The 23,783-nt window shown below is 48.8% G+C and overlaps 1 protein-coding gene across 9 annotated transcripts in view; it reads left to right on the top strand.

The window, feature by feature from the left end:
* DENND1A (DENN domain containing 1A) overlaps positions 1 to 23,783 on the top strand; it is a 566,150-nt gene that overhangs the window by 353,257 nt on the left and 189,110 nt on the right. For all 9 annotated transcript variants that reach the window (XM_062207587.1, XM_062207591.1, XM_062207594.1 and 6 more), the window contains one exon: positions 6,029 to 6,074. In XM_062207587.1, the coding sequence (XP_062063571.1) occupies positions 6,029 to 6,074 (46 nt within the window). The remainder of the gene's footprint in view (positions 1 to 6,028; positions 6,075 to 23,783) is intronic.

Consider the following 23,783-nt stretch of genomic DNA (forward strand, 5'->3'; position numbering starts at 1 on the left):
GCCTGGAAGAGGGGCAACCGGGACAGAATCCGGCTCCCCGACCGGGACTAGAACCCGGTGTGCCGGTGCCGCTAGGCGGAGGATTAGCCTATTGAGCCGCGTCGCCGGCGGTTTTTGTTTTTAAGATTTGTTTATTTACTTGAGGGGCAGAGTTACAGAGAGAGAGGTCTTACATCCTTTGGTTCGCTCCCCAGATGTCAGCAATGGCCAGAGCTGGGCCACTACGAAGCCAGGAACCAGGAGCTTTTAACACGTCTCTTACGTGGGTGCAAGGGGCCCAAGCACTTGGGCCATCCTCCACTGCTTTCCCAGGCCATCATCAGGGTGCTGGGATGGGAACTGATGTCCTTATAGGATGCCGCGGCCACTGGCAGAGGCTTAACCTACTACGCCGCAGAGCCCGCCCTGAGCTTGTGTTATCTCAGGGTGTTGGAGCTGGGTTCCAGCCTCAGTGCTGCGGCTTGGCAGCAGCGTGACTTCGGATGAGTCCCCTGACTTCCCCAAGCTCCATTTCTTCTTCAGGGAAACGATGATACCAACACTACCTCCCTGGTCTGTTGTCCCGAGGACCCAATGAGAAGATGCCTTGAAACCCCACCCACCCAGCATTGGCTTATAGCGAAGGCACGGTCAGCGCTGGCTGCTCTTACCAGGCCTGTGCAGCGTCAGCCCTTCTGTTAGCCCGTGGGGCGTCTATCTGGTCACGCTCAGACCCAAACCGTGGGTGTTTGTGTTCTCTGAGATGTGTTGTATGGTCTTTGTTTTGGTCCCTTCTCCTGTTCTTTTGTCCAGACCTTGTTATGAGCAGAATTAAAACATAAGACAAGCTGCATTTATGCTTTTGGTTCTTTTCAAACACGAGAAAGAGGGAAGGAACGCAAATGAGTAAGACCTCTTTCAGAGTTCTCCTTTCCCTGGGAAGGGAGTAGCGAAGGGAGGAACGTCTTGTGGGATCCCTGCGGCTGACGGGGGTATTTGGTTAGGAATGTGGTGCGCCTGGGCCTTGGAGAGGTAAGCTGCGTACCGCCGTGTGCAGACCGCCACACTAGCTCTGCTTTTACGTGGGGCACAGAAGGAACAGCAGCGGCCTTGGCAGATCCCTGGGCTGCCCTACGCTGTGTTCCTTGCTGATGTCAAGGAGGTGTTGCCCACCCGGGGCTGGGGGCGCCCCCGGGAAGCTGTAGTTGGTGTCTGTGAGCAGCCGGTGTTCCTTTCTTTCACCTGACTCATTTCCAATTAGTGCAGCTCACCTCAGGGGAACGTAATTAAGAGGGCTGTAGTTATCTAGGGGAAAGGAATTAAGCAAATTGTGCAAGTGCAGAAATAATGAACGGGGACTGCAGGACCATTGCTAAGTCCCCAGTATCCATATTCACGCCTGCTCTCACCACAGGCCTGGAGCCTGTGAGGGGCCGGGGGCGGGGGGACGGCAGGGAGCCCTCTGGAGGTATGTCGCCTCTCCTCTCCCTTTGGCTCAGTACTGGGTGTGTGCTGTGTGATGCAGTCGGCTAAGCTTGGGTGCTAAGTCCCACGGCCCCAGGTTTGCACTACGGCCTCCCACATTACTAACTGTGTGAGCTAGGGCAAGTTACTCCATCCCCAAGCCTGCATCCTAACCTGCAAATCCATATGCTGGCACCACCTTGCAGAATTAACCTTGAGAATTATGTCTGCTGCATAGAAGTGACTTGGGAGTTGGGGCAGGCTGCGTTACAGCTGTTCAGTAAATATTAGCTGCTTATCCCCTCAGGACGATTCAAACTAAATACACCTTTCATTTAAGGGTCATAGTATTGTCACTGCCTGGACACCAGCAGCAGAACACTTTTCCTTTGCAGGAGAGAGAGTAGCAAGAGCGGCTTTTATTCTCCCAAGATGGAACTGATGAGCTCAAGGCCGTAATTCCGAGGGAGAAAAGGCTTGGTACGGATACGCCCTGGTCTGCTGTTCAGACACGGACAGTGGCACCCTCGACTGTCTGCTGCCAGGCAGCAGCGACAGTTGTGACGGCCTGCCAGCACGTGCATTTGGTCATGGCTGTTCCTATTATCACGACTTTAGTTGAGCTATGTGTATTGTGGTTCTGCGCGTGTTGTGTTGCACTGCCGTGTAAAATGTCTCAAAATTGCACTGTGATGCAGCCTTGAAATGGAAAATCAGTGGTGAGTGCTGAAAGGCACCGAGGAGAGAAAGCAGGGCGCCCGCTGACTCAGTGAGGCAAGTATTTGCATTCATATCTTCCTAGAAAAACGTCAGACACATTCTTTCTCAAACCTAAACAGGAAGATACCTTCAAGTAGACGAATTTTTGTTTTGTTTTGTTCTTGATTTGCCTATGGGAAAGCATGGACGCCGATGACTGAGTCAGAAGATGATTCAGATGAGTTGTATTTCAAAGGCAAAGGAGATTTTCAGGAATAGCTTGCCCGATTTATTTTCGCCATATTCTTTTTAACGTATGCCCAAGAACATGGTTTTCAGTTTGCCATTCTGAGTGAGTGACCTGACAGCCGTGAACCATTGCCCCTTGGTAGTCTCTCCGTTCTTGGTAGAACCTTAAAGAAGAAAGGCACCCTCCTGAGGATGGGCAACCCTGCAGGAAGGACAAAGAGTGCCCTGGGGAGTCTTGGTCACCCTCACCAAAGGCTGCCAGGTCTCCTTCAGAGCCAAGGCTGGGACAAGAAGCTGTACCACGTGCCGCTCCTGTGCTGGGCACCTCCTAAGTTGTCTCTGGTTTTTGCAACATTCCCGAAAGGTTTCTGCTAGGGCCCTTTTAGAAAACACTGTCAGGAAATTCAAAAGATGTAAAGCCTAGTCCTACCCTTTGACTTAGTCATTCGTTGTGAAGTTGTTCATTTACATTACAATGGTACCTTACAATAGCAAGTGTCTCACTCTTGGTATAGAATTCAATAAATTATGGTAAACCCATTCTTGGTGGGGTAGATGACTTCTTTAAAATAATAATCACAAATATTGTAGAACAACCTAGAAAATGCTAACATAGCCAGTGGGGAAACACTAAAACGCGTGCACTCTGCGATTTCAAAGATAGACTTGTTAAAGTGGGCCAATATTAGAAAGGAATAATGCAAGAATAGAAATAGTTGTGTTAAGATGATGTAATCATGGGTAGGTGGTTTTTTTGTTTTTTACCCAAAATTTCTTTTTATGAGAAAAAGGCAAAGAAAAGAGGTTTCCAAGAAAATGAGTCAGTCGCTGCAGTAATTACTAAGGCATATTGAGAATGGGCATTGTTTTCCACACACCTAGAATTACGCAGGTGCGTTCTTGCCACATTGAAACCTCGTGGAGGCTCTGGGTTTCTTTTTCTCCCCTCCCTCCCTGCACTTGAAATTTGTAATTATATATTTGCAGAACAAAAATGCAGTAGATCCAGGGAATTACTGGAGGCTTTGTAAGCTAATGATGACAGTGTAAAAGGTATTTGTCCAAATGTGCATTCATACCAAACACAGAACTGCTGTGAGTCAAGAATAAATGTGTTTTAAATATTTTCTAAATACAGAGCCATTGCCGTCCTAACAATGCTAGGCTAAGAAACTGCGTTTCTATGATAGGCCATAATTACTCTTTGGAAAATTATTGGGCTTTAAAAACCATGTCTATTGAAAGATTCCTGAAGAGCAAGGCCCACTTTGTCCTTTCTTGTATACACAGTCCCTTGTATAAGACTCTGTTCTCCTCTCTTTCAGGGTATCATTGATTTTTATTGCAGGACAAAAGGGCATGGCATTAAAACCTACATAGTTAAAATTCTAGAAAATATTTCTTTTTCAGATAAAAACCTGTGGTTACATTATACAGAGCGCTTTTGCCATAGGTATTTCTTTCCACCTTTCTCTCATGTTGAGGGTTTTTTTTTTTTTTCCTTTATGTTAACTCATTGAATTTGAGTTCTGAAATCCTAATGAAAACTCAAGTTTGCTGATCAGTTAATTACATGTCGAAGCATGAGAGCTGGAAAAGTGAAGATTTAGTTAAGTGTTGTGGATCCGAGCTCTTCTCCTGTGTGTTAGACTGAGCTTCTGGACACGTTGATAAGTGGGCATTTTTCTGGAACTCTGCACTCTCCCTGCTTCCTTTCATTCCATTAGGCGAGGTTCCACCAGATGAGACATTTGCAGTCTTAAGACTTCCTGCCGGGGTTCAGACTTTGTATTTTTGACATTGAAGCTGTCGTGTTCCTGAAGCAACTTAATTAGAAACACATTCATTCCAGTGGACACTGGGAAAAGCGGGGACAGCAGAGGCAGGCACACTGGGAAGTTGGAGCATTTGTGGAGCTGGCAGCTAAACTAACGGTTTACAGTTTAAGGGAGAAAAAATATTGCAAGGCATTTTCTTGCCCCTGGAAGCGAAAAGAAGCTGAATGTGAACAACAAATACCTTTACAAAAAAAACAAAACAAAAAGGGTCAGGGAGGGGGGGAGTGGAGGGAGACGGACAACAAAAGAAGAGAAAAGACGGCTCCACTGGCTCTGCAGTTGTGTGCACAGTTCTTTAGCCGTTATCAAATACCGGGCAGAATAGTTCCCAAACCGGGCTGCTACTCTTCAAGTCTGTTCTGCAGGCGCCCAAGGTATCTTACCACTGGGATCCATAGCAAGTGGGGCAGTTTCTATTCTGAGGGAGCATTTTTGCTTGAAGAATTTCATTTGCTGAATGGTCAATGAGGGAATTGTGTCTTTTCCTTGTTGCTAAATGCTTGAGTCATTTTAAAATGGGCATCTGATGTTTTACAGCCTCTATCACCTACACTCCTTAGTATCGCCCTGGGGGCAAATCCCGCCTTGTTTCCCCAACCCCATCCCCAAAGAGCCCTCTTCACCCTCCCTTGTCCCCTCCAGCTGTCCCAGAGCAAAAGTGCCTGGTCACCCCAGCGCGAGCCCTGCGGCTCTCCTCTAGGTTTGTCAGCCTCCCTCTGCACATTTCAGGGAACGCGCCATATGCGGCAGAGATGGATGCAGAAGTTGCTGATTGCTCCCGGGCTTCCCTTCTCTATCCATGCAGGGCAACGTGGGGAAGGGAGCCTGGGGAATTTTAGGCTCAGGGTCCTGAAGCGGGTGTGGCAGGTGGAAGAAATGCCTGCTCTGGACTTGATTTGGGGCCTCACTGGGACCAGTGATTTGACCTGTCTGCTAGGTCTGTGTGTCCCCCTCTGTAAAATGGGGGTGCGGCCTATCATGTCACACGGAGAAGAAAAGATGAGCTGAGTTCCTTGTCGCAGTGCCTAGCACGTTTCACTAGCAGGTAGCGTTATCCTTGATGTTGTGTGCACTCACATACACAGATTGCTGAAACCAGAGGAAGGGCCGGTCCATCAGAACACCCAGGTCTGAAAGCCGCTGGGGTTAGACTGTCACCAGCTGTTCCATCAGCACCTTAGGGAACCCGTTGCCCTGTGGACAGCGGCTGGAGGAGGCTTTGTCATAGGGTGGCATGCATGCAGCTCTCCAAATGCTTGGTCTCATCAGAAGGCACACTCAGGTCATGTCCCCTGATAGCAGAAGGCAACAGCAGGCAGAAACCCATTTCTCCCCTGAGACATGTGATGCCCTCACTCGCCCTCAGCTGCTTTTTCTGTGCTAATCATGGCAGGAATGATTTCTGTTTGTAGCAAAGACTGTACAAATCGTTTGTGTTTTTACAGATAACGTATATTCCTTCATCCTAATAACAGTGTGCTGGTTCCATCCCAGTCTCCCATTTTAATGACGAGGCAGCTGAGGCTGTGCCATCGCAGAGCCGCCATTTAGGGACCAACACCGAGGCCGAAACTCTTGCCGTCAGCCATGCCGTTTCCAGCGCTGCCCACATTTTTAAATTCTTGTGAAGTTTCTAGGCTTGGGAACAAAATGTCATATTAGGATTTTTGTTGTGAAAGGAAATGTAACTGTGCATACGTTTATTAAAACAGTTTCTCTCCAAATAGTGAACCATCTGTAATTTTCTGGTGGAAGCAACAGACATTAAAGCAGCTGTGTGTCTCTGTTTCTCTTCACAGCGCTCCCATGCCCTACCTCATAGGAATCCATTTAAGTTTAATGGAGGTAAGTCGCCTTTCCTCCCTGGCTCGCTTGACGGGGGTGGGGGTGGTGTTTGTTGGGCTCTGTGGTAGTGGAAAGACACGGTCGTAGGATTCATGGCTCTGCACACGGGAGCATGTGGGAGCAGCAGCTCCCTTGCAGCCTCCTCCCAGGTGCTCAGAGCCAAGCGTTCCCCTGGGCTCTTGTTCCCAGGGTTTCCCACTGTGCTTGGAGTTTGTCAGGCTCCATGGGTGAGGGAGCCAGGGTCAGGGGGGCGGAGGAAAGGGTTCTTCCAGGGTTTGATGGAGAGAAGGGAAACCATTCACTTTCCCTCCTATGTTTTTTCTCAGTTGCTGTGACTCTGTTACATTTATTCATGGTAGGAAACATGATATAAACCTCACATAGAAGCATGAAGAAGAAAATTAAAAGCCTCCACACTACCATTATTCCAGATTGAATCAGTGTTAGCATTTTCCAGTTTTTTTCTCCTAGTTTTTATTCTTTGAATCCATATTTTGTGTAAATGTGCATAATTGATATGTTGTCTTTATTTTCCTTAGCATTATGGCATGAGGGTTGCAACATGTTTTTATCTGCTCCCAGTAATAATTTTTAATTTGCTAACCAGTCATTCCGCTATTTGGATAGATCCCAACTTAACCATTTTCCTCCCGTTGGACAGTTAGGTTGTTTATACTTTTTTTTTCCACTATTATAAATAGCATTTCAGCGAACATCTTTATGCATAAGCCTCTATCTGCATTTTGACTTATTTCCTTAGCATAGAATCCTTAAAGCAGAAATGCTTGGTCAAAGCTCTGAATCTGGTGCCAGATTGCTTTCGGCATGGCTGTACCAATTAGAGAGCAATTCTTTGGAAGGACTTTTCTGTGCTTTTGTTAAGTGCTCTGAGTCTGTGGACGTGGACCCTGAGCCTCTTCCTCCTTGGGAGACAGCGGAGATTTGCACCAGAGCGAGATGGGGTGGGGGTGGGGCTTGCTTGGTTTTACACAGGAGGTGAGCTCTCCGAGGGAAAATCTACAGCCACAGCCGTCTGGGGTGGTGCTTTGCATGTCTTCAAGGAAGTGCTACTTCTCTTCTGTTGCCTTCTTTTCACGTCGACGAGGACCACCTGCTTCTTCACTAACTGTTGCACGCTGTGCTATTGTGCTTACAAAAATGAAACAAGTTGGTTATCGAAAAACCTGTTTGTTTGACATTGAGAATCTTGATCAAAATAGACCACAGAAATCTGCTCAAATTTCTAATTTGACAGGACGGCCATGTGGCTCCTACATTCTGTTAACAGTTCCTCCCTGTCATCACCCAGCCCCAAGCACATACAGTACACGGTTTATGGACTATCTCGGATGATGTATTTAGATCAGACTGAAGAGATTTCTTCTGTGTTTTACCTTTGTTTGTCAAGTTTGGGGATCTATTCAGAGAGCTCCTGTATGGAAAAATTAAAACTAAAAGCGGATACTTTGTAATGGACATTTTGTGCCAATTGCTGTAGAGTTTGAAATGCAAACGTGAGGAGTATGTGGTCTGCCAGTGTCCACAGTCCCCTCCTGCCTTCCAGATGGCTCCGGCACAGCTTCTGCAGCCCCCTTTTGTGTCCCAGTACCGTCAGCCTTCTCCAAGCTTCCCGGCTTGGCCTCCTCTAACGTGCTCTCTTGTCATCTCCTTTAAGGCTTTTGGCTTCAGCTATTAAGTCAAGGTTGCCGACTCTTGGCTGTGACTCCAACGCCTGCCTGCCTCTCTTCTGAACTTCAGGTTCATAGTTCCCAGTGCCAATGGAATTTCACCTTGCTGTGCTACGGAAGTCTCACTCAGTCTTCCCCAATTCATTGTCTGCACACACTCTGAGCCACCCCCCTCTGCTTCCAGTGCGCCTGGTCCCTGTAAGTGGCACCCCTGCCTGCCAAGGCACGGACGTGGGTCACGCTGAGCATGGCCAAGTGCCCTGCTTTCTCAATTCTCACCAAGTCTCTGCGATGCCTCCTAACCTCTTGCCTCCTGACTGCCTTCTGATGCTTTCGATAAGCAAACTGAGGGCCTCTTTTGTTCCACCTGTTGGTGCTGGGTCCTGGGGGTACAAGATAAACTTCAGTCCTACGTGGAATGTGTTGCTTTCCGCATACGTGCTGTACTATGGGTAGCTGGCCTTCCCATCTCTCTGACCTGTGTTCTACACCAGCGCTCCGCTGCTGCCTGCCTCCTGCCCCATCGTGGCAGCCAGTTCTCTTGCTGGTCCTTACACCTGTCTGCATTCCCACCCCTCTGCATGGGCACCCCTCCCCTCCCCAGCTCCTCCAAAAGCCCTCCCACTTTGTGGTCGTCCACATATGGCACATCTTGCTCTGAATGATAGCCGTTTGCTTCCCCGTCCGTCTCCGTCATCCCCTGAAGAATGAGTTCCTTCGGCATGAGGCTGGTACATCATTTATGGCGGTGTCCCCAGCCCCCGAGCACAGAGCAGGGTGTCTGGCAGGTGGGCTTGTCTGAGCGGAAACCTTCCGAGCAGGGCGAGCGAATGAGTGGGGGCTGTAACTGGGAGCCCTCCAGTAGGCAGCTCTGTTTCCCAGTGCCGGAATGTTACTTAAAGATGGGGGAAGTAAATTTTCTACTTGTTTTATAATTATAACTAATGGGAAGTAAGCTCTTCGGTAGTAAAACATGCAATCCAACATACGCATACATCTTGAAACTAACACTTGAGACAGACCTCTGCACCCACGTGAACTGGTGCAAGTCTGCTCGGCCTTGCCTCTGAAGAACTTGCCATGAGAAGGTGTAGGAAGCATTGGCCCAGGTAGATGTTGAGTGAGGCTGGAAAGGAACCTGCTCCGCTGAACTCTAGTGCAGTCAACGCCCAAAGGAAAATAAAAATGGCAGTCGCCCCACTCTTGACACCAGCTGAAAGCCTTTCTTACAGAGCACTGTGCCCGGGGTGAGTTGAGCAGCCATGAACCACCAAATCCTGACCTCCCGTGGAGTTCATTCAGACTTGAGCTGCCTGCTTGTGCTTTTCTGTTGGTTTCATCTGGTTCTGTGCCCTTCGAGGGAGAGAGCTGCTTTCCCGTCCCAGCCCCAACCTGCACAACTTCCTCCGGGCACCACGGGCACACTTGGGAAAGAGCCAGCCCTGGGGCCAAAGGGAAGCTCTCTAAGGAAGGAGCTCAGGAAGGCCCATCTCGCCTTGCGATGCTAGTTTTCTTACTGGCAATTCAGCAAAAGGCTTATTTTTGACTGTCTTGTTATTTTTTCTTGAAAGCTATAGGCACCTTATTATGCCTTTGCATATGTGCCAGAATTTTTTAAACTTCAAATGAATGTGGCAGATGTTCATAAAAGTTTAGAAAAAGCTACCATAGGAAGACTTTTTAACCATTTTTATGACACTCACATTCGTTGCACAGAAAGAACTACAAATTCTAACCTACTGTTCTCATTTGAAAGGAAGGTTTTTTTTGGGGAAAGACCTAATTCTAGTCTCCAGGCTATACAGGACGCCGTTGCTATTTGTTAGATGGCGGCGGCGTCATTGGAAGAGAGTACACCTTTCATCTACACAGTGACAAGTTTATGGCTGAGCCTCCTCCTCCTCCTCGCTCCTTCTGCCTTTTTATATCCTCCCATTTAAGCAGTTTGAGGCTAGTGGCAAGTTAGCAGGATGGCCAAGGGTATTGGCATAGACCTAGTTTCTTCTTGGAGAGAATGATCATGTTAGCTGGCAGCTAGGAAATCCCAAAGCATGGCCAGATTACACAGTGACTGCTTCCTTTCATTCACGCGCTCTCAATTTAGTTCAGGAGACATTTTTGCATCCCCTGCTCTGTGCCGTGTCTGGCAGCAGGTGCCAGGTCGTGTATAGTAGATGGTGCTTCTCTCGTCTGAAAGACAAAGGCCTTCCTCTACAAGCCTCACAAACAACGCTTTGTGTAGGGATCTCAAGAGAGACACAAGGGATGGAGCCAGGAGGTATTTGGTATCCTTGCTGGTGGTGGAATGGTCAGCAAGAAGGAAGCGAGACAGGTGAGGATACTGACACAGTCCAGAGAGAGGATTAGGGAAGCTTGTGGAAGCAGCTCCACCTGTGCAACAGGCCGTGAAATGTAGCAGTTAGAAGGCGGGCTCTGAATTCTGGCTCTCCTGCCTCCCGCTTATTCGTGATCTTGGGCAAGATGGTTGCCCTCAGAACCTCTCTTTCCTCACCTGCAGACTGAGAGCAACAACTATGTCCCTTAGAGCTCCCTGGGAGCATTCGGTGAGGGAGCGCCGTCAGATGCCTAGCGCAGCGTGCCGCAGCTCAACAGACGCTCGGCACTCACGGCTGTTTGCATTTCACCAGTGGCCTCAAGCCCCTTACATGATTGAGCTGATGGCTCTGAAATTGTGTTGTAGGAACTTTCAAGGGTCCCATGGTCGTCATCCTCATTTCCTAGGAAAAGAGTTCCAGCAAAATTGGCTTGCACCCATCCTGTGTTCTCCTGGTGTGCAATGCAGATGGCACGTGGCAGGGTTGGGAATGACCCTCCCGGAGTGTGTGATAAATATCCTTTCAAATTCCTGCTGAAGTGGCTGGCGCTGTGGCATAACGGGTAAAGCCGCTTGTGGCAGCGGCATCCCATTTGGGCACCAGTTGGAGTCCTGGCTTCTCCACTTCGAATCCAGCTCCCTGCTATGGCCTAGAAAAAAGTGAAAGATGGCCAAGTGCTTGGGCCCCTGCACCCACGTGGGAGACCCAGGGAAGCTCCTGGCTTTGGCCTGGCCCAGACCTACCCTGTGGCCATTTGGAGAGTAAACCAGCAGATGGAGGACACCCCCCCCCCCCCCGCCTTTCAAATAAAATAAATAAATCTTTAAAAAAATTTCCTGCTCGAGCACTTCCTTGCTGTGTTAGCTTCGGTCACGACACTTTGCCTCTGTGCCTCTCCCTTTCTTCATCTGCGAAGTCTGGGCCCCGTGTAAGGACAGCACATTGCCATGGTGGCCGTTGTCTGGGACACAGCAGAGATTCCTCCCTACAGTGATGGTGCGAGAGCCGTGGGTGTACCGGGCACTGCACTGCAGCAGGAGTTCCGTGTCAGATGGTGACGGTGACATAATCTCTTCTGGGTTTTTCCAGAGCACGTGCAACAAGGAAGAGTAATTGTGGTGCACGTGGGGTGCCATAGGCTCTGGGGGGAGAGACAGTGGCCCCCGCCTTGAGAGCAGGGGAAGAGAATGCCTGGACTGGAAGCGAAGAGACAGAGAAGACTCGGGCAAACCAAGGGAACAGGGAACGAGGTCAGCAGCAACTTGAGGCGTAGCCTGCGGGCCTCCTAGGATGTAGGAGCCATTCCGTGTCTGACAGCAGCACAGAACTGGAAGGAAGCAGGAGGGCTGAGGTAGGCAGGCAGGGGCCAGGCCATCCAGGGCCTTGTAAGCTGCATTAAAGAACTCGAACTTTATAGGGCAACGGAGAGCCATTGGAGGGTGTGAATAGGGGAGGGATATGGCGAGGCCTTCTCCTTCTGGGCCGTTAGAAACACAGTGCTTCCATATAAAATGTGTGGAAGCCGCTTAACCCTGGTAATAAAGTAAATTGAGATTTGTAAAGATCAGAGTGATTCTTAAGGAAACGGCACACCAAAACCCCGTGTGTAAAACTCAGATGTGTCAGCTTCCGGGCGGTTCCCCTGCTCCCCAAGCCGTGGCTGAGGCGTTCGCAGTGAGTCCTTTCTTTGAGGCTTTAAGAACCACTTTTACTAGATTTTTGTCTTCTCTCAGTTTTCAAGGAACTTCGTGAGTCATATTCAGTCTCCATCAAGTTTGAGAGTGTCCATGTAGGTGGTACACCAACCGGTCATTTCAGGAGATAGGACCAAGCAAGTGAGACCCAGGTGCCAGCTTGGAAGGCTGCTGGCCAGCTCTGTCACCAGTGCAATTGTGAGAGGCGTGTGACAGGTGCGGGGGGACGGGCCAGGCTCCCAGCCTTCCTCTCTTTCTTACCATCACCAATCCAGGGAGGCTTGTCCTTGGGCTGCTCAGTATACCATTTGGAGGACAGATCCAGGGGCTAAATCAAAGCTTCATCTTGTCTGTGGGATCCAGAGGCCACATGTGTCCGAGCCCACAGTGGGCCTCCATCTTCAATGGTGAAACTGCTGCACAAAATAGCAGGCCCCGCCTTTGTGAGGACAAGGAAAGCATCCGTGTGTTAGCACTGCTTTAACTCGCTGCTTCTTTTCATTTTCCTCTCGGCATAGAAAATGTTTTTTTTTTTTTTTTAAAGATTTATTTATTAGAAAGGTAGAGTTACAGAGAAAGAGAGGGAGATAGATCTTCCATCTGCTGGTTCAGTCCCCAAATGAATACAACAGCCAGAGCTGAACTGAGCTAGGAGCCAGGAGCTTCATCCCACGTGGTGCAGGGTCCCAAACATTTGGGCCGTCTTCTCCTGCTTTCTCGGGCACATTAGCAGGGAGCTGGATCAAAAGTGGAGCAGCCGGGACACGCACCAGAGCCCATGTGGGAGGCCTGCATTGCAGGCGACAGCTTTACCTGCTACACTGCAGTGCAGGCCCCGTAATGTTTGTTTTTAAACAGTTTCCTGGTGAGAGAGAGACGTTTTTCCTGTTTGCCATTGTGTCGTTTTGCCTCCTCACAGGACTCCAGCGTGGACAGAAGTAAGGAACAGTTTGCATTTGTTAATGCAGTGGCACAACTCTGAGTCGCCATCATAGTCAGGTGTATGTGGTGACTTTTCCAAGGAGAAACCCCATGGGAGATTTACTTGTGAAAGCTAAGCAAAGCTATTCCTGCTTTGTAGAAAGGGTGTACTTGCACGAACAATCGCACCTGGTAGTTTCAGGCCCAGGGTCACAGTAAGAACTCTGGCAAGAAAGGGAGGAGGCCGGGAGGACACGCCCAGCGCCAGTCTCTGTGTCTGGAGCAGGCCTCAGACCCTATGACGTAGGAGGCAGCCACACTGGGTGTGGGAAGCTGAGGCTGAGGCAGGTGAAGTCACTTGCATCTGGTCCATCAGCTCCAGTGACTCCCCCAAGGCCCCATTCTCAGTTGTAAAATTAGGACAGTATGATCTCTCTCAAAGAGCCGTGCGCCTTAACTGAGACACTGAATATGAAGAGCTTTTTAAAAATACGATACCAAACTTTACTCTTCATACTAATGGGATTAAATAAGAGGCAAGGGTCAGAGCAGGAACACCCTAGAGATCGGTTTATTTTGTAAAGAGAAAGGAACTGGGCAGTAGCTTGGTTTCCTGAGCATGCTGTGTGCTGTCCCATGCAGCCGTCACATCGAGTCTCTCACACCAGAGGGTTCAGGGTACAGTCACAGGCTGTGCTCCTGACCAAGGCCTCTGGACGCGCTCTCTCCCACGGAGCAGCGTCTGCCTTTTAAGTGAATGTGATTCTTAAATGCCTCTTCTCATGATGGAATTAGTTCATATGAAACAACTTAAGGCTCTAGTATTCACTTTATGCAATCAAAGCAAGCAAGTGTTTCTGGCCGAGTTGAGCTTCTTCTGGTCAGTACGCAAGTCAGTGCTTTGTCCTGACTGAAACTGGTCTTGTGAGATGGGCTAGTCCTCTGTTACTGAAGAGAAAACAAACAAACAAAGGGGGGCGGTAACCCCCAGGGAAATCCCACCAGCCTGTGTGAAGCAATCGTTGATGTTTTTGTCTCTCGATCTTTCTCTTCTTACTTAACCAGTCATCCTATGTGAGCTCCACTTAGCAATGTCAGAAAACTTAAAATGTCTAAGTTGTGACCGAGGGAGGCCTGCATGGCTCTGCTTCTTGTGAGATTTGGGTAAGGAGCAGCACGGGGGAGGCAGGGTGGCAGGCTGGGAAGAGCTCTTAGGCTCTGGCTCAACCAGCTCTTTGATTTAAAAGACATCAGTTTAACAGGGGGGAAAGGAGTGGTTACTGCATCATATGGTTTGATGCTTTGTTCAAACTGGCTAGCCTCTTAAGAGGAGTCTGCTGGAAATACTTACAAATATATCATAATCTCAATGACTGAATGGAAGCCTACTAAATGCACTTGAAGCTTTGGCAATAGTTTCTAAATTGTCACTACTTTGAGAGAGGTGCCCCTGTCTTGAAGATAGGTGCCTTAAGGTGCCTCTTTGAGCCTCAATACTCCACACTTGTAACATGAGTAGATTCTCCATTCCATAGGCATTTTCTTTGTTAATGTTTCCATTCTACCTTTATTTTAAAATTTATTTTTTTTTATTTGAGAGACACATACACACACACAAACATACACACACAGCTCCCATCTGCTGGTTCACACCACCAAATGTCTTCAGTAGCCGAGTCTGAAGCCAGGAACTCAATCCAGGGCTACCACGTAGGTGGCAGGAAACCAATCATCTGAGCCCAGGACCTGCCTTATCAGGAAGCTGGTGTCAGGGGCAGAGCCAGGTACTGGACCAGGCCCTCTGATGTGGGTGCCTGCTGCCACAGGAATTTTTCACGAGGAATAAGTGAGAAAATGCATGAGTAAGCCTAAGCCAGTGCCTAGCACGTGGTAGTCACCAGATAAATGGAAGCAATATTATATGGGTGTAAAAGTGGAATCTTTTTCCTAAGAAAAAAGCTTAACAGACTCATCTACCTACAGTCGACTCTACCCCATTTCAGCGTCTATTTTTATTTTTTAATGAGTGACTTTTTCTGAGTTGACTTTTCCTTAAAGGCACTTTTAACTGAGCCCAGCCGCAGGAGACTGGTGACTTCTTTTCATAAACTCCTTGCAAGTGATTAGGGGTGGGGCCGTCGGGGGCGCTCAGAGCCCAGCTCGATGATTGAAGAGTGGTACCCTTGGCCTAGGCAAATCCCACTTTGAGTCTGGGCACATGTGGTTTTGTTTAACACCATGCTCAGTGACTCGTGGTCCGGGTTTGTGACCATCAGGCATTTGTTGTTGATATGCAAGGTCACCACAGTAGGGGTGTTTGTCAACCAAATTAAACTTCCTGCTAATGACCTAAAGTAATTGATTCAGAAAGCCTTTAAACAGGTCAGGGCAATGTGTGAACAAGCCCAAGTCCAGCATTTTCTGCACAAATTAGTGTGTGTTGTTGTGTTGTTTGTTATTTTGCTTTTGTTGGCAAAAATGTGGACGGATCATGAGCTCCTGGGAGCAGCAGTGAGCCTGAGTTTGAATCCCAGCCCCTCGACTGGTCTCGGTGTGGCCTGGGGGAGTCTCTGGACTTCTGGGGGAGTGTGCCTTCACGTGCCCATTGGCTGGGCAAGGACCTCCTTAAAGGAAATGCCGTATACATTAGCAGGCCCTCACTCAGTGGTCCAGATGATTGTTAATAAAATATTTCCAATAGGTAGTTGTGTCTCAGAGAGACTGCTTGATAGTTCTGTACAGAGTGCTTGAGCTGTGATGTAGTAACCATGCCCTTTTTTCCTGCGAAATTGATTTCTAAGTAAACTGCTCCATACTGCAGTTAAACATACGCAGAGAGAAACGCGATGAGAAACAGGGTCTGTACGCTTCTTTTTCCATGTTGTTGGGTTCTTGGCTCATTTCAGGAGGAACATTTAATATGGATGCCACTGAGGCCACAAAAGGAGTGGGATTTTTCTTTCTTTCTTTTTTTAAGATTTATTTACTTATTTGAAAGGCAGAGTTAGAAGTCTTCCATCCACTGATTTATTACCCAAATGGCTGCGACAACTGGAGCTGGGCCTATCCAAAGCCAGGAGCCAGGAGCCAGGAGCTTCATCTAGGTCTCCCACATGGGTACTTGGGCCATCTTCCGCTGCTTTCCCAGCTGCATTAGCAGGGAGCTGGATCAGAAGTGGTGCAGCCCAGACTCAAACTGGTACCCAAATAGGATGCTGGCACCGCAGACAATGGCTTTATTCACTATGCCACAGCCCCTGTCTAGGAAAAAGCCCATTGGATTCAGTCTTGGTCTGAATTCTTGGCCTTGCAACTGAAACTTGGGGCCACCACCCTGTATTTGTTTTTAGGCAGATGCAGTGGCTTGGAGATTTCCTTGGGTTTGATCTACAGTGGAATTCAAGTTTTGCCTTGTGTTTGGAGGTTACTAAATCCCACAAATAGGCTTTTGTGCTCTGCCTAATGTCTCCTTCCCTGCATGAACCCAAACACCTGACAGAAGCTACAAGGTGCACACCAGGGCTGTGCAGGCTGCTGGGTGCTTCCTCAGCAAACCACACTTCGTTCAACCTTGCTGCCTCCAAGTCAATCATTTTGAAAGATCTGTGGGATGAATTTGTATCTCCTTCCTTCGGTATTTGATTGCAAATATTCTGTGCTGACCGAATGGGTTAAATTATGAAGCTTGATAAGTACATATGCACATTACCCATCCCTAGCTCTAGAAGAAGGAAAAAAAAAAAAAGGGAAAGAAAAAGATAGCTATGATTTTTGGAAGTCATCCCAATTTTTAAAAATAAGAGAATTTGGACATTTTGGCATATGGGGTTTTTTAAATGAAATTTCATGGAACTGAAAACAGTCAATTTTAGGTTTCCAAAAATTGTTTTGATTTTCGTTGGTATAAATTTGCTGCACATGGTTTTGGGGAAGTTCTGAGAGATGCATTTAGGACTTTGGGGTTGATTATTTTTTTCTCCGCGGTTTGTGATTTTTAAAAGGTGCTCTCCCCACCCTCCCCCACTGTTCACTCATAGTATAAATCGGAAGAGCCCAAAGTTTCATGTCACGGATGGTTTTTGGTGAGGACATCACCACACATTGCCAAGCAATGGGACTTGGGGCATGTGACCCTGCCCAGCTGCTCTGCCTTCCCCACACTGGAGTTGGAATCTTGAGCCGAGTGGTTCTGGCCATTCCGTTAGCAGCAGCTGCTGGTGATCAGCGTGGGGAGAGTCACCTGTGTAGGGTCAGGCTTATTGCACATCCAGGTTCAGCGGTGTCGGTGTCGGAAGAGGGAAGATGCCCAGGAGGGGGCTCCAGGCCACCTGCCGTGTGAGGATCAAAGGGTTGAAAGGTCAGAGGGCGCAGCTCCCTTAACCATATCTGTCTGTGCAATAGCTATTTCAGATTGTAAATCTTGGCAATTTCATTAAGTCCTCCTGGCTGCTACTGGGGCATTGAAATAATAAAATTTTATATCTGTTGCTTTCCTGCCTCTGGCAGCCTTGCTGATACGTCCTCTGCAAGACGGGGGCAGCGTCTTTATGAAAACCTTTGCTGGCAGGATGGTAGCAGCCCTAATGAAGCTTCGGATTGGGAAGGTGGGCTTCACATGACTGCATCCCTGGAAGTGGTTTGGTTTTGTTTTAAGGAAAAAGCAACCAAGCAACTTAGCAGCCTTTTGGATTCATGTGGTGCCTCTCTTCTAAAAGACAGGCCACCAGAATACGACCCATCACTACACGCAGAAGTGAGCTTTCTCAGGGCCTGAGAAACAAGGGCCCCTTGTTTGGGGCAGCCCCCAGCAGCGATGCAGGTCCTTCTTCCCACCCGGCAAAGCATTTTTGTGTTTTAGAGACACGGTGGCCAAATATGATTTTCCAACTGTTTTTCCTGGGTCTTAAAGCTGTTATGGACCTTTAGGGCTCCCTGGCTCTTGGGCGAGACAAATCACAGTAATGGCCGTCCCTTTACTGCCCGCGTGTTTAAGACCCCCTGTAGTTTGTTTGAAAAGTTAAGAGATTTTCACAGTGAAGGTGCCATCTCTGAAATTTAAAGTGTTCCTTTTCACCGGGAGATAAGTTCGCTCTGATTAAGTCCGTAATTCTCGCTAAGCCACGTTTATGGGGGCAATAAACAATGTTTCAGCGTGCTTGTTAAATTGGGTTTCCAACCTCTCCACTCTTTAAAAATTGACATTTCAAATAAAAGGCAGGTGGAGATGGGAGTTGGGGTTTGCCGTGCTTAGTGACGAATGAATGATGGCAAGTGGCGGTTGTACGGGAGGAGTGAGGCCCGAGTTTTATGGTAAGGTGACCCCAAACCCTGTTGGGACTAGGGAATCAACGTCCCCACATGCTCCCAGTGAAACTTTTAATTCCACTTCCGTTGTTTCTCGTTGAATGGATGCTATTTTGAACGATGGCCAGCTACATTACACTCATTATTAAGTTTTCACAGTAAGTGTTCTCTGGTAATGGTGGGCTTGTTTTACAGATGATTGGAATTGAAACACCGAGAGGCTAAGTAACTGGTCCAAAGTCACACAGCTAACAGGACCATGATTTGCACCCAGCTATTGCGTAAAGTGTTTGAGTGTGTTGAGGGTCTGCTGGCTGTTACATGACTGGCTCTCGGATGCTCCTGTCCATGAAGGGCCCAAGAGAGATGTGTGACGTGGCCACCAGCCACAGGATCTGCTCAGCACCAGCTCTGTGGCTGGAAAGTAGAGGCAGCTACACAAAAAGGAACCAGGCAGTGGGCAGCTCTGTTACTCTGGGACCCGAGACACGTTCCTTTGCCTCTTGGAGTTTTTATTTATTCTGTAACATGTGCATAGTGCACGTTCCATAAGATTGCTCTGAGGACATTGTTTAAGTAATGCACATCAAAATATAGCGTGTGTGCAAGCCCTGTGGTACCTGCAGGTGACAGTGGCAAGTGCAACTACAGTACCTGTGAGCCTAGCAAGGTTCAGACAGTTAAGGGGAAGGTGATCACACACATGGAGTGATTAGAAAGGACCCTAAAACAAACTTTGCTCAAGGACCACAGTGTCTGCTGGCCACTGTGCTTGGCCTCTGGTTTAGAAACACCCTTGCCGCAGGAGCAGTTGTTAGGAAGGTTTTCTGGAAGAGTGGGGTCTGGCAGGATGGAAGTAATGGTGGTGAGCACTTGTGCTTTGCAACACCAGGGCAGGGGTTGACACCCTCCTGTCCTTTGACACGAGGACCCCGGGACTGCTTCTGCAGAGTCCAAGGTGTGCCTCGGCTCACCATCCATCCCAGAGGGCAGAGAGCAAGCCAAGCTGGACTGGCAGAGTGGGCTCCCAGGACAGTGGGCAGAACCCAGCTCTGGGGGGGAGGCCAGCAGTGAGGGTTATAGCAGGAGGCCAAGTGCCTTGCTTGAAGCTGCCCAGCTAGCAAGTGAAAATCCAGGACAGCAACCCTGGAACCCGCAGACCCTGGGCCAGGACTATGCAGGGGACGTGAGTGGAGGCGTGCCCCTGGAGCAAGGTCCCTTCCTCAGCTCTACCCGCACCCTACCCACCAGGGGGCCGAGAGTCCCTTGCCTACAGAGATCATTTCCGGACGGACTGTGTGCCCTTCAGACGTCACGTTGACGGGAGCGACTGGCCGATGCCTGGTGGACCAGGAGAGGAGCCCCTGGAGCAGGAGCCCCTCTGCTGACCTGGCTCGAGACTCTCTAGACTTGTTAATGAGACTCAGTGCTTGTGACCTTGTGAGCCGAGGGTTTGGCCTGACCCGGGAGTGCTCACACCCCTTCCCTCCCCGGCCAAGCTTCTGTTTCTGTTTAAAGCACACTGGGAAATGCCAGCCGTGTTTTCAGGGCTCTTCTGAACTGTCGGACGTAGATTTTTAATTTTGTGGAGCAGGAAGGAGCAAATCAGTGACTCCTGGCCCCAAAGGAAAGCCACCACGTTTATCAACAGCTTGGCAGCTCTGTGACCTTTGGGGCCTGAGGAAGGGGAGGAAAAGTCGCTCTCTCCTCTGTGTGGACCCTGGAGAGCCAGGGTCTCAGGAGAGAGTGAGGAGTTGAGGACACCTGAGTGACTGCCTTTGCTCTTCCTGTCTCCTCCCTCTCCTCCTAGGAGGCCAGCAGCTCCGGAGCTGTTCTTTGTTACACACTCATCTACATGCGCATGCGTTTGAGCACATTTTATAGACTGTGTACTGAGAAGAACTCTGGCTCTCCTGAGCCCAGATTCCAGTACTTCCTCAGTGGTGAGAACATGAGCAGATTGTTTCATCTTTAGCCTGTTTCCTCATCTGTCAAATGGGTATGAGATTCCACAGGAAACCCTCTCTTCCTGGGGCATTTTAATGGCCTCAGGGCCAGGTGTCAAAGTACTGAGGGCCGGCCTTGATTCATCTGGTAAGTGCCTAACAGAAGTCTTTCTGTTACTGATTGAAACAGTGTGTCAGGGCAAACACTAGGAGGCATTGAGTAGGACAGAGGCTTTGCTGCGTTCAGCTCAGCTGTGCTTCTCTTAGCCATGTGACTTTGGGCAGATTCTTCTACCTCTGTGACCCTCAGTGTGGGGAGTGGCACGAGGGTCCTGTTAAGTGTCCACAGAAAGGGGTGGGCCCCAGAGGAGCCCAGCAGCCAATGGCTCTGATCTTATTGTGTGAAACACCTGGAGTGTCACAGTGTCACAGTTCCTGGCAGGCAGGCAGGCAGGCAGCCTCCACGTATGGCTGGCTGTGGCTTGAGTCACTTAGCATATTTTTGGATTAACACACAATTAAAATGTAACGTTTGTTTTAAAATCAACCCTATTCTGTGCCTTTCATAAATGTAAAAAAAAAAAAAAAAAAGGAACCACCAAGATGTGGTATTTGAAGGGATGTCCATTGATGTCCACCTCAGAGATGAGCTTGCACTAGACTTTCTTTGAACCCAAGCAGAGCACGTTGTGGGCATGGTAATGGCCCAATTCAGGAGGATGCCGAGTCCTCCCAAAGCAGTGACTTTGCGTGAATCGGCCTGGACCCCTCCCCTGTGATTTGGTTGCTGGTGGCAGTGGTGCTGCCTCCGGTGGTGGCAATGGGAGTGGGTTATGCCTACCGGCTGTGGGACATCGTCCCCACGGGGAGAAGTTCCAGCTGTGGCCCCACAGCAGTGTCCTGAGCAGATGGGAATGTGGCCATGTAGACACAAAATAAAAGTTGGTATTTGTTTTCTTTTGCTTTTCTTTTTTACTCCATCCTTTTACAGTCCTATGTAAAAAGTGGTTACAGACTTATTTTATAGGCGAGGAAAGTGAGGCTGAACTCAGTTTAAATAACCTACCCTGGGTCCAAAACTAGGAGTTGAAGATCAAATCCCCATCACCTCACCTCTGCTCCCCAGCCAGCTGGCTCAGGTGCCCAGGGCTGCTAGAAGCCCCCTGCTGGTGCTATTGCCTTGCTTCTCCCTGGAGGGAGGTGGGACAGATGGAAGAAGCAGTGTGCCTCCTGGAGGTGTTGGCTTTTGCATATGTGTCTCCTTTTCTTTTTGTAAAGATATATTTATTTGAAAGGCAGAGTGGCAGCAGAGAGAGGGAGAGACAAACTGGGGGCGAGGGGAGATCTTCCATCCACTGGTTCACTTCCCAGGTAGCCACAAGAGTCAGGGCTTGGCCAGGACAACGCCAGGAGCTAGGAACTCTGTCCAGCTCTGCCAGGTGGATGGCCGTCCTCTGCTGCCTTCCCAGGGTCATTAGCAGGAAGCTAGATTGACAGCAGAGCAGTGGGGACTTGAATCGGCACTCCCATACGGGATACCAGTGTCGGAATCAGCAGTTCAACCCACTGTGCAACAACTTGCGCACAAGTTTTCTGAAATCATTGATTCAACCTAGATTGAATTGTGTTTATTAGCAGAGTTACAGCTCAGTTAACTTTTTCATAGTAATGACAGCCAATACCTAGTGCTTCTACAAGGAAAGTTCAAAAAGTTCATGGACCATGGAATTAAGAAATAAGTGCATGTTTATATAAAATATTTTTTGAAATCCATACATGGTCTATTTTATAATATGCATTTATCATGAACGTTTTGAAGACCCCCTCACATGCATGGGTCACACCAAAATAAACTTATCTCTCAATTTCATTTTCCATGAACTTTTTTTTTTAAATTAATTAATTTTTTTTTTTTTTTGACAGGCAGAGTGGACAGTGAGAGAGAGAGACAGAGAGAAAGGTCTTCCTTTAGCCGTTAGTTCACCCTCCAATGGCCGCCGCAGCTGGCGCGCTGCGGCCGGCGCACCGTGCTGATCTGAAGGCTGGAGCCAGGTGCTTCTCCTGGTCTCCTATGGGGTGCAGGGCCCAAGCACTTGGGCCATCCTCCACTGCACTCCCTGGCCACAGCAGAGAGCTGGCCTGGAAGAGGGGCAACCGGGACAGAATCAGTGCCCCGATCGGGATTAGAACCCGGTGTGCCGGCACCGCAAGGTGGAGGATTAGCCTGTTGAGCCGCGGCGCCGGCCTTCCATGAACTTTTTGAAGAGCCCTTGTACAGAGGATGTGAGCCTATGTATTAGACATATACTAATGTACTGAATTACCAAAGCAATCTTGTGATGTCTATAGGACTTACTTTTTCTAAATAATTCATTGAAGTGTGAGGTTTACAAGGAAAAGCACACCTGTGCTAAGTATACTGCAGTAGAGTTTGGACAAGATAGACATGCCCACATGTAACCACCCCAGGTCAGGAAGTAGAACATCGCCAGCCCCCCAACCCAGGAAGCTCAACCATGCCCTATTCCAGTCCACATCTCTCCAAACCAAGGACAGCTGCTGGCCCACATGCCAGTACTATCTCTGTTGCTGTACAGGGAGGGAAACTGAGGTACAGAGAGGCTAAGTGGCTTGTTCAAGTTCACAGCATGGAGCAGCACAGCTGGGACTCAGACTCTGGCAGTCTGGCTCCGAGCCTGTGTTCCTATGCAGCATAGTCGGAACAGCACGGTGGGCCAGTGGGAACCGAGACCTTCTCAGTCCAGAATCCCAGCAGGGGGGTCTTGTCAGCTTTTGCCTGAACTCAGAAAACCCGTTGTTTGAATCCTTACCCTTAGAACTGTATTAGAATTTTACCCCATTTAAAATTTTTTTTTCCTTATGATTCATTCATTTATTTGTTTGAAAGCCAGACTTAGAGAGAGAGAAAGGTATCTTCCATCCTCTGGTTCACTTCCCAAATGGCTGCAATGGCCAGGGTTGGGCTAGGTTGAAGCCAGGAGCCAGGAGCTACTTCCAGGCCTCCAACATGGGTGGCAGGGGCCCAAGCACTTGAGCTATCTTCTGCTGTTTTTATCAGACTATTAGCAGGGAGCTGGATTGGAAGTGAAGCAGCTGCCACATGACCTAACACACATATGGGATGCTGGCATCACAGGTGGTAGCTTTACTCGCTATACCACAGTGTGGGCCCCTGTAACCCATTTTTCTGACACAGGAATAGAAGCTGACTTGTAATGGCCCCACTTCCTATTAATCATTACTGTGGTTGGGTATTGTGTGAAGTTCTTTATATAAATTCTCTCCCTTGATCTGGTTACCCAGCAGTATGCCCATTGTAGAGATAAGGAAACTAAGATATAGAAGTAGAGAACTTGCTGAAGATTCCACAGTACATAGGCATAAGGCTTGAAGCCACCGGTCTCATTCCAAATCCCCCAGTCTTAATCACCATGTTCACTCCTGTCTCACTTTCTGTGTCCACCGTGAATTAATTCTACGCTAATTAATCATGATAATTTTACATGACTGGTATCATTGCCATCATTATTGTTATTCCCAGTGCACTTCCTGAGCAGACTCCAATCTGCTTATGCTGGGCTTCCTGTTGTCCGTTCGGGCTCACGCTGACATCTGCTGCCTCCCTGTACGGTGGATCCAGCCACGGTGCTTTTGCTGGTTCTCCAGTGAACGAGCGTGTGCCCGTGGCGGGCACTGTGCTGGGTGCCGGGGACCAGGGAGATTTAGCTCTGCGTCGGGGAGGGCCTTGCTGCCAGGACCACAGGAAAACTTCCCTCATTGGCTCCATCCATGTCACCTC

The sequence above is a fragment of the Lepus europaeus genome, chromosome 12 (genome assembly GCF_033115175.1).
Source record: "Lepus europaeus isolate LE1 chromosome 12, mLepTim1.pri, whole genome shotgun sequence".
In the NCBI taxonomy this organism is placed as follows: domain Eukaryota; kingdom Metazoa; phylum Chordata; class Mammalia; order Lagomorpha; family Leporidae; genus Lepus; species Lepus europaeus.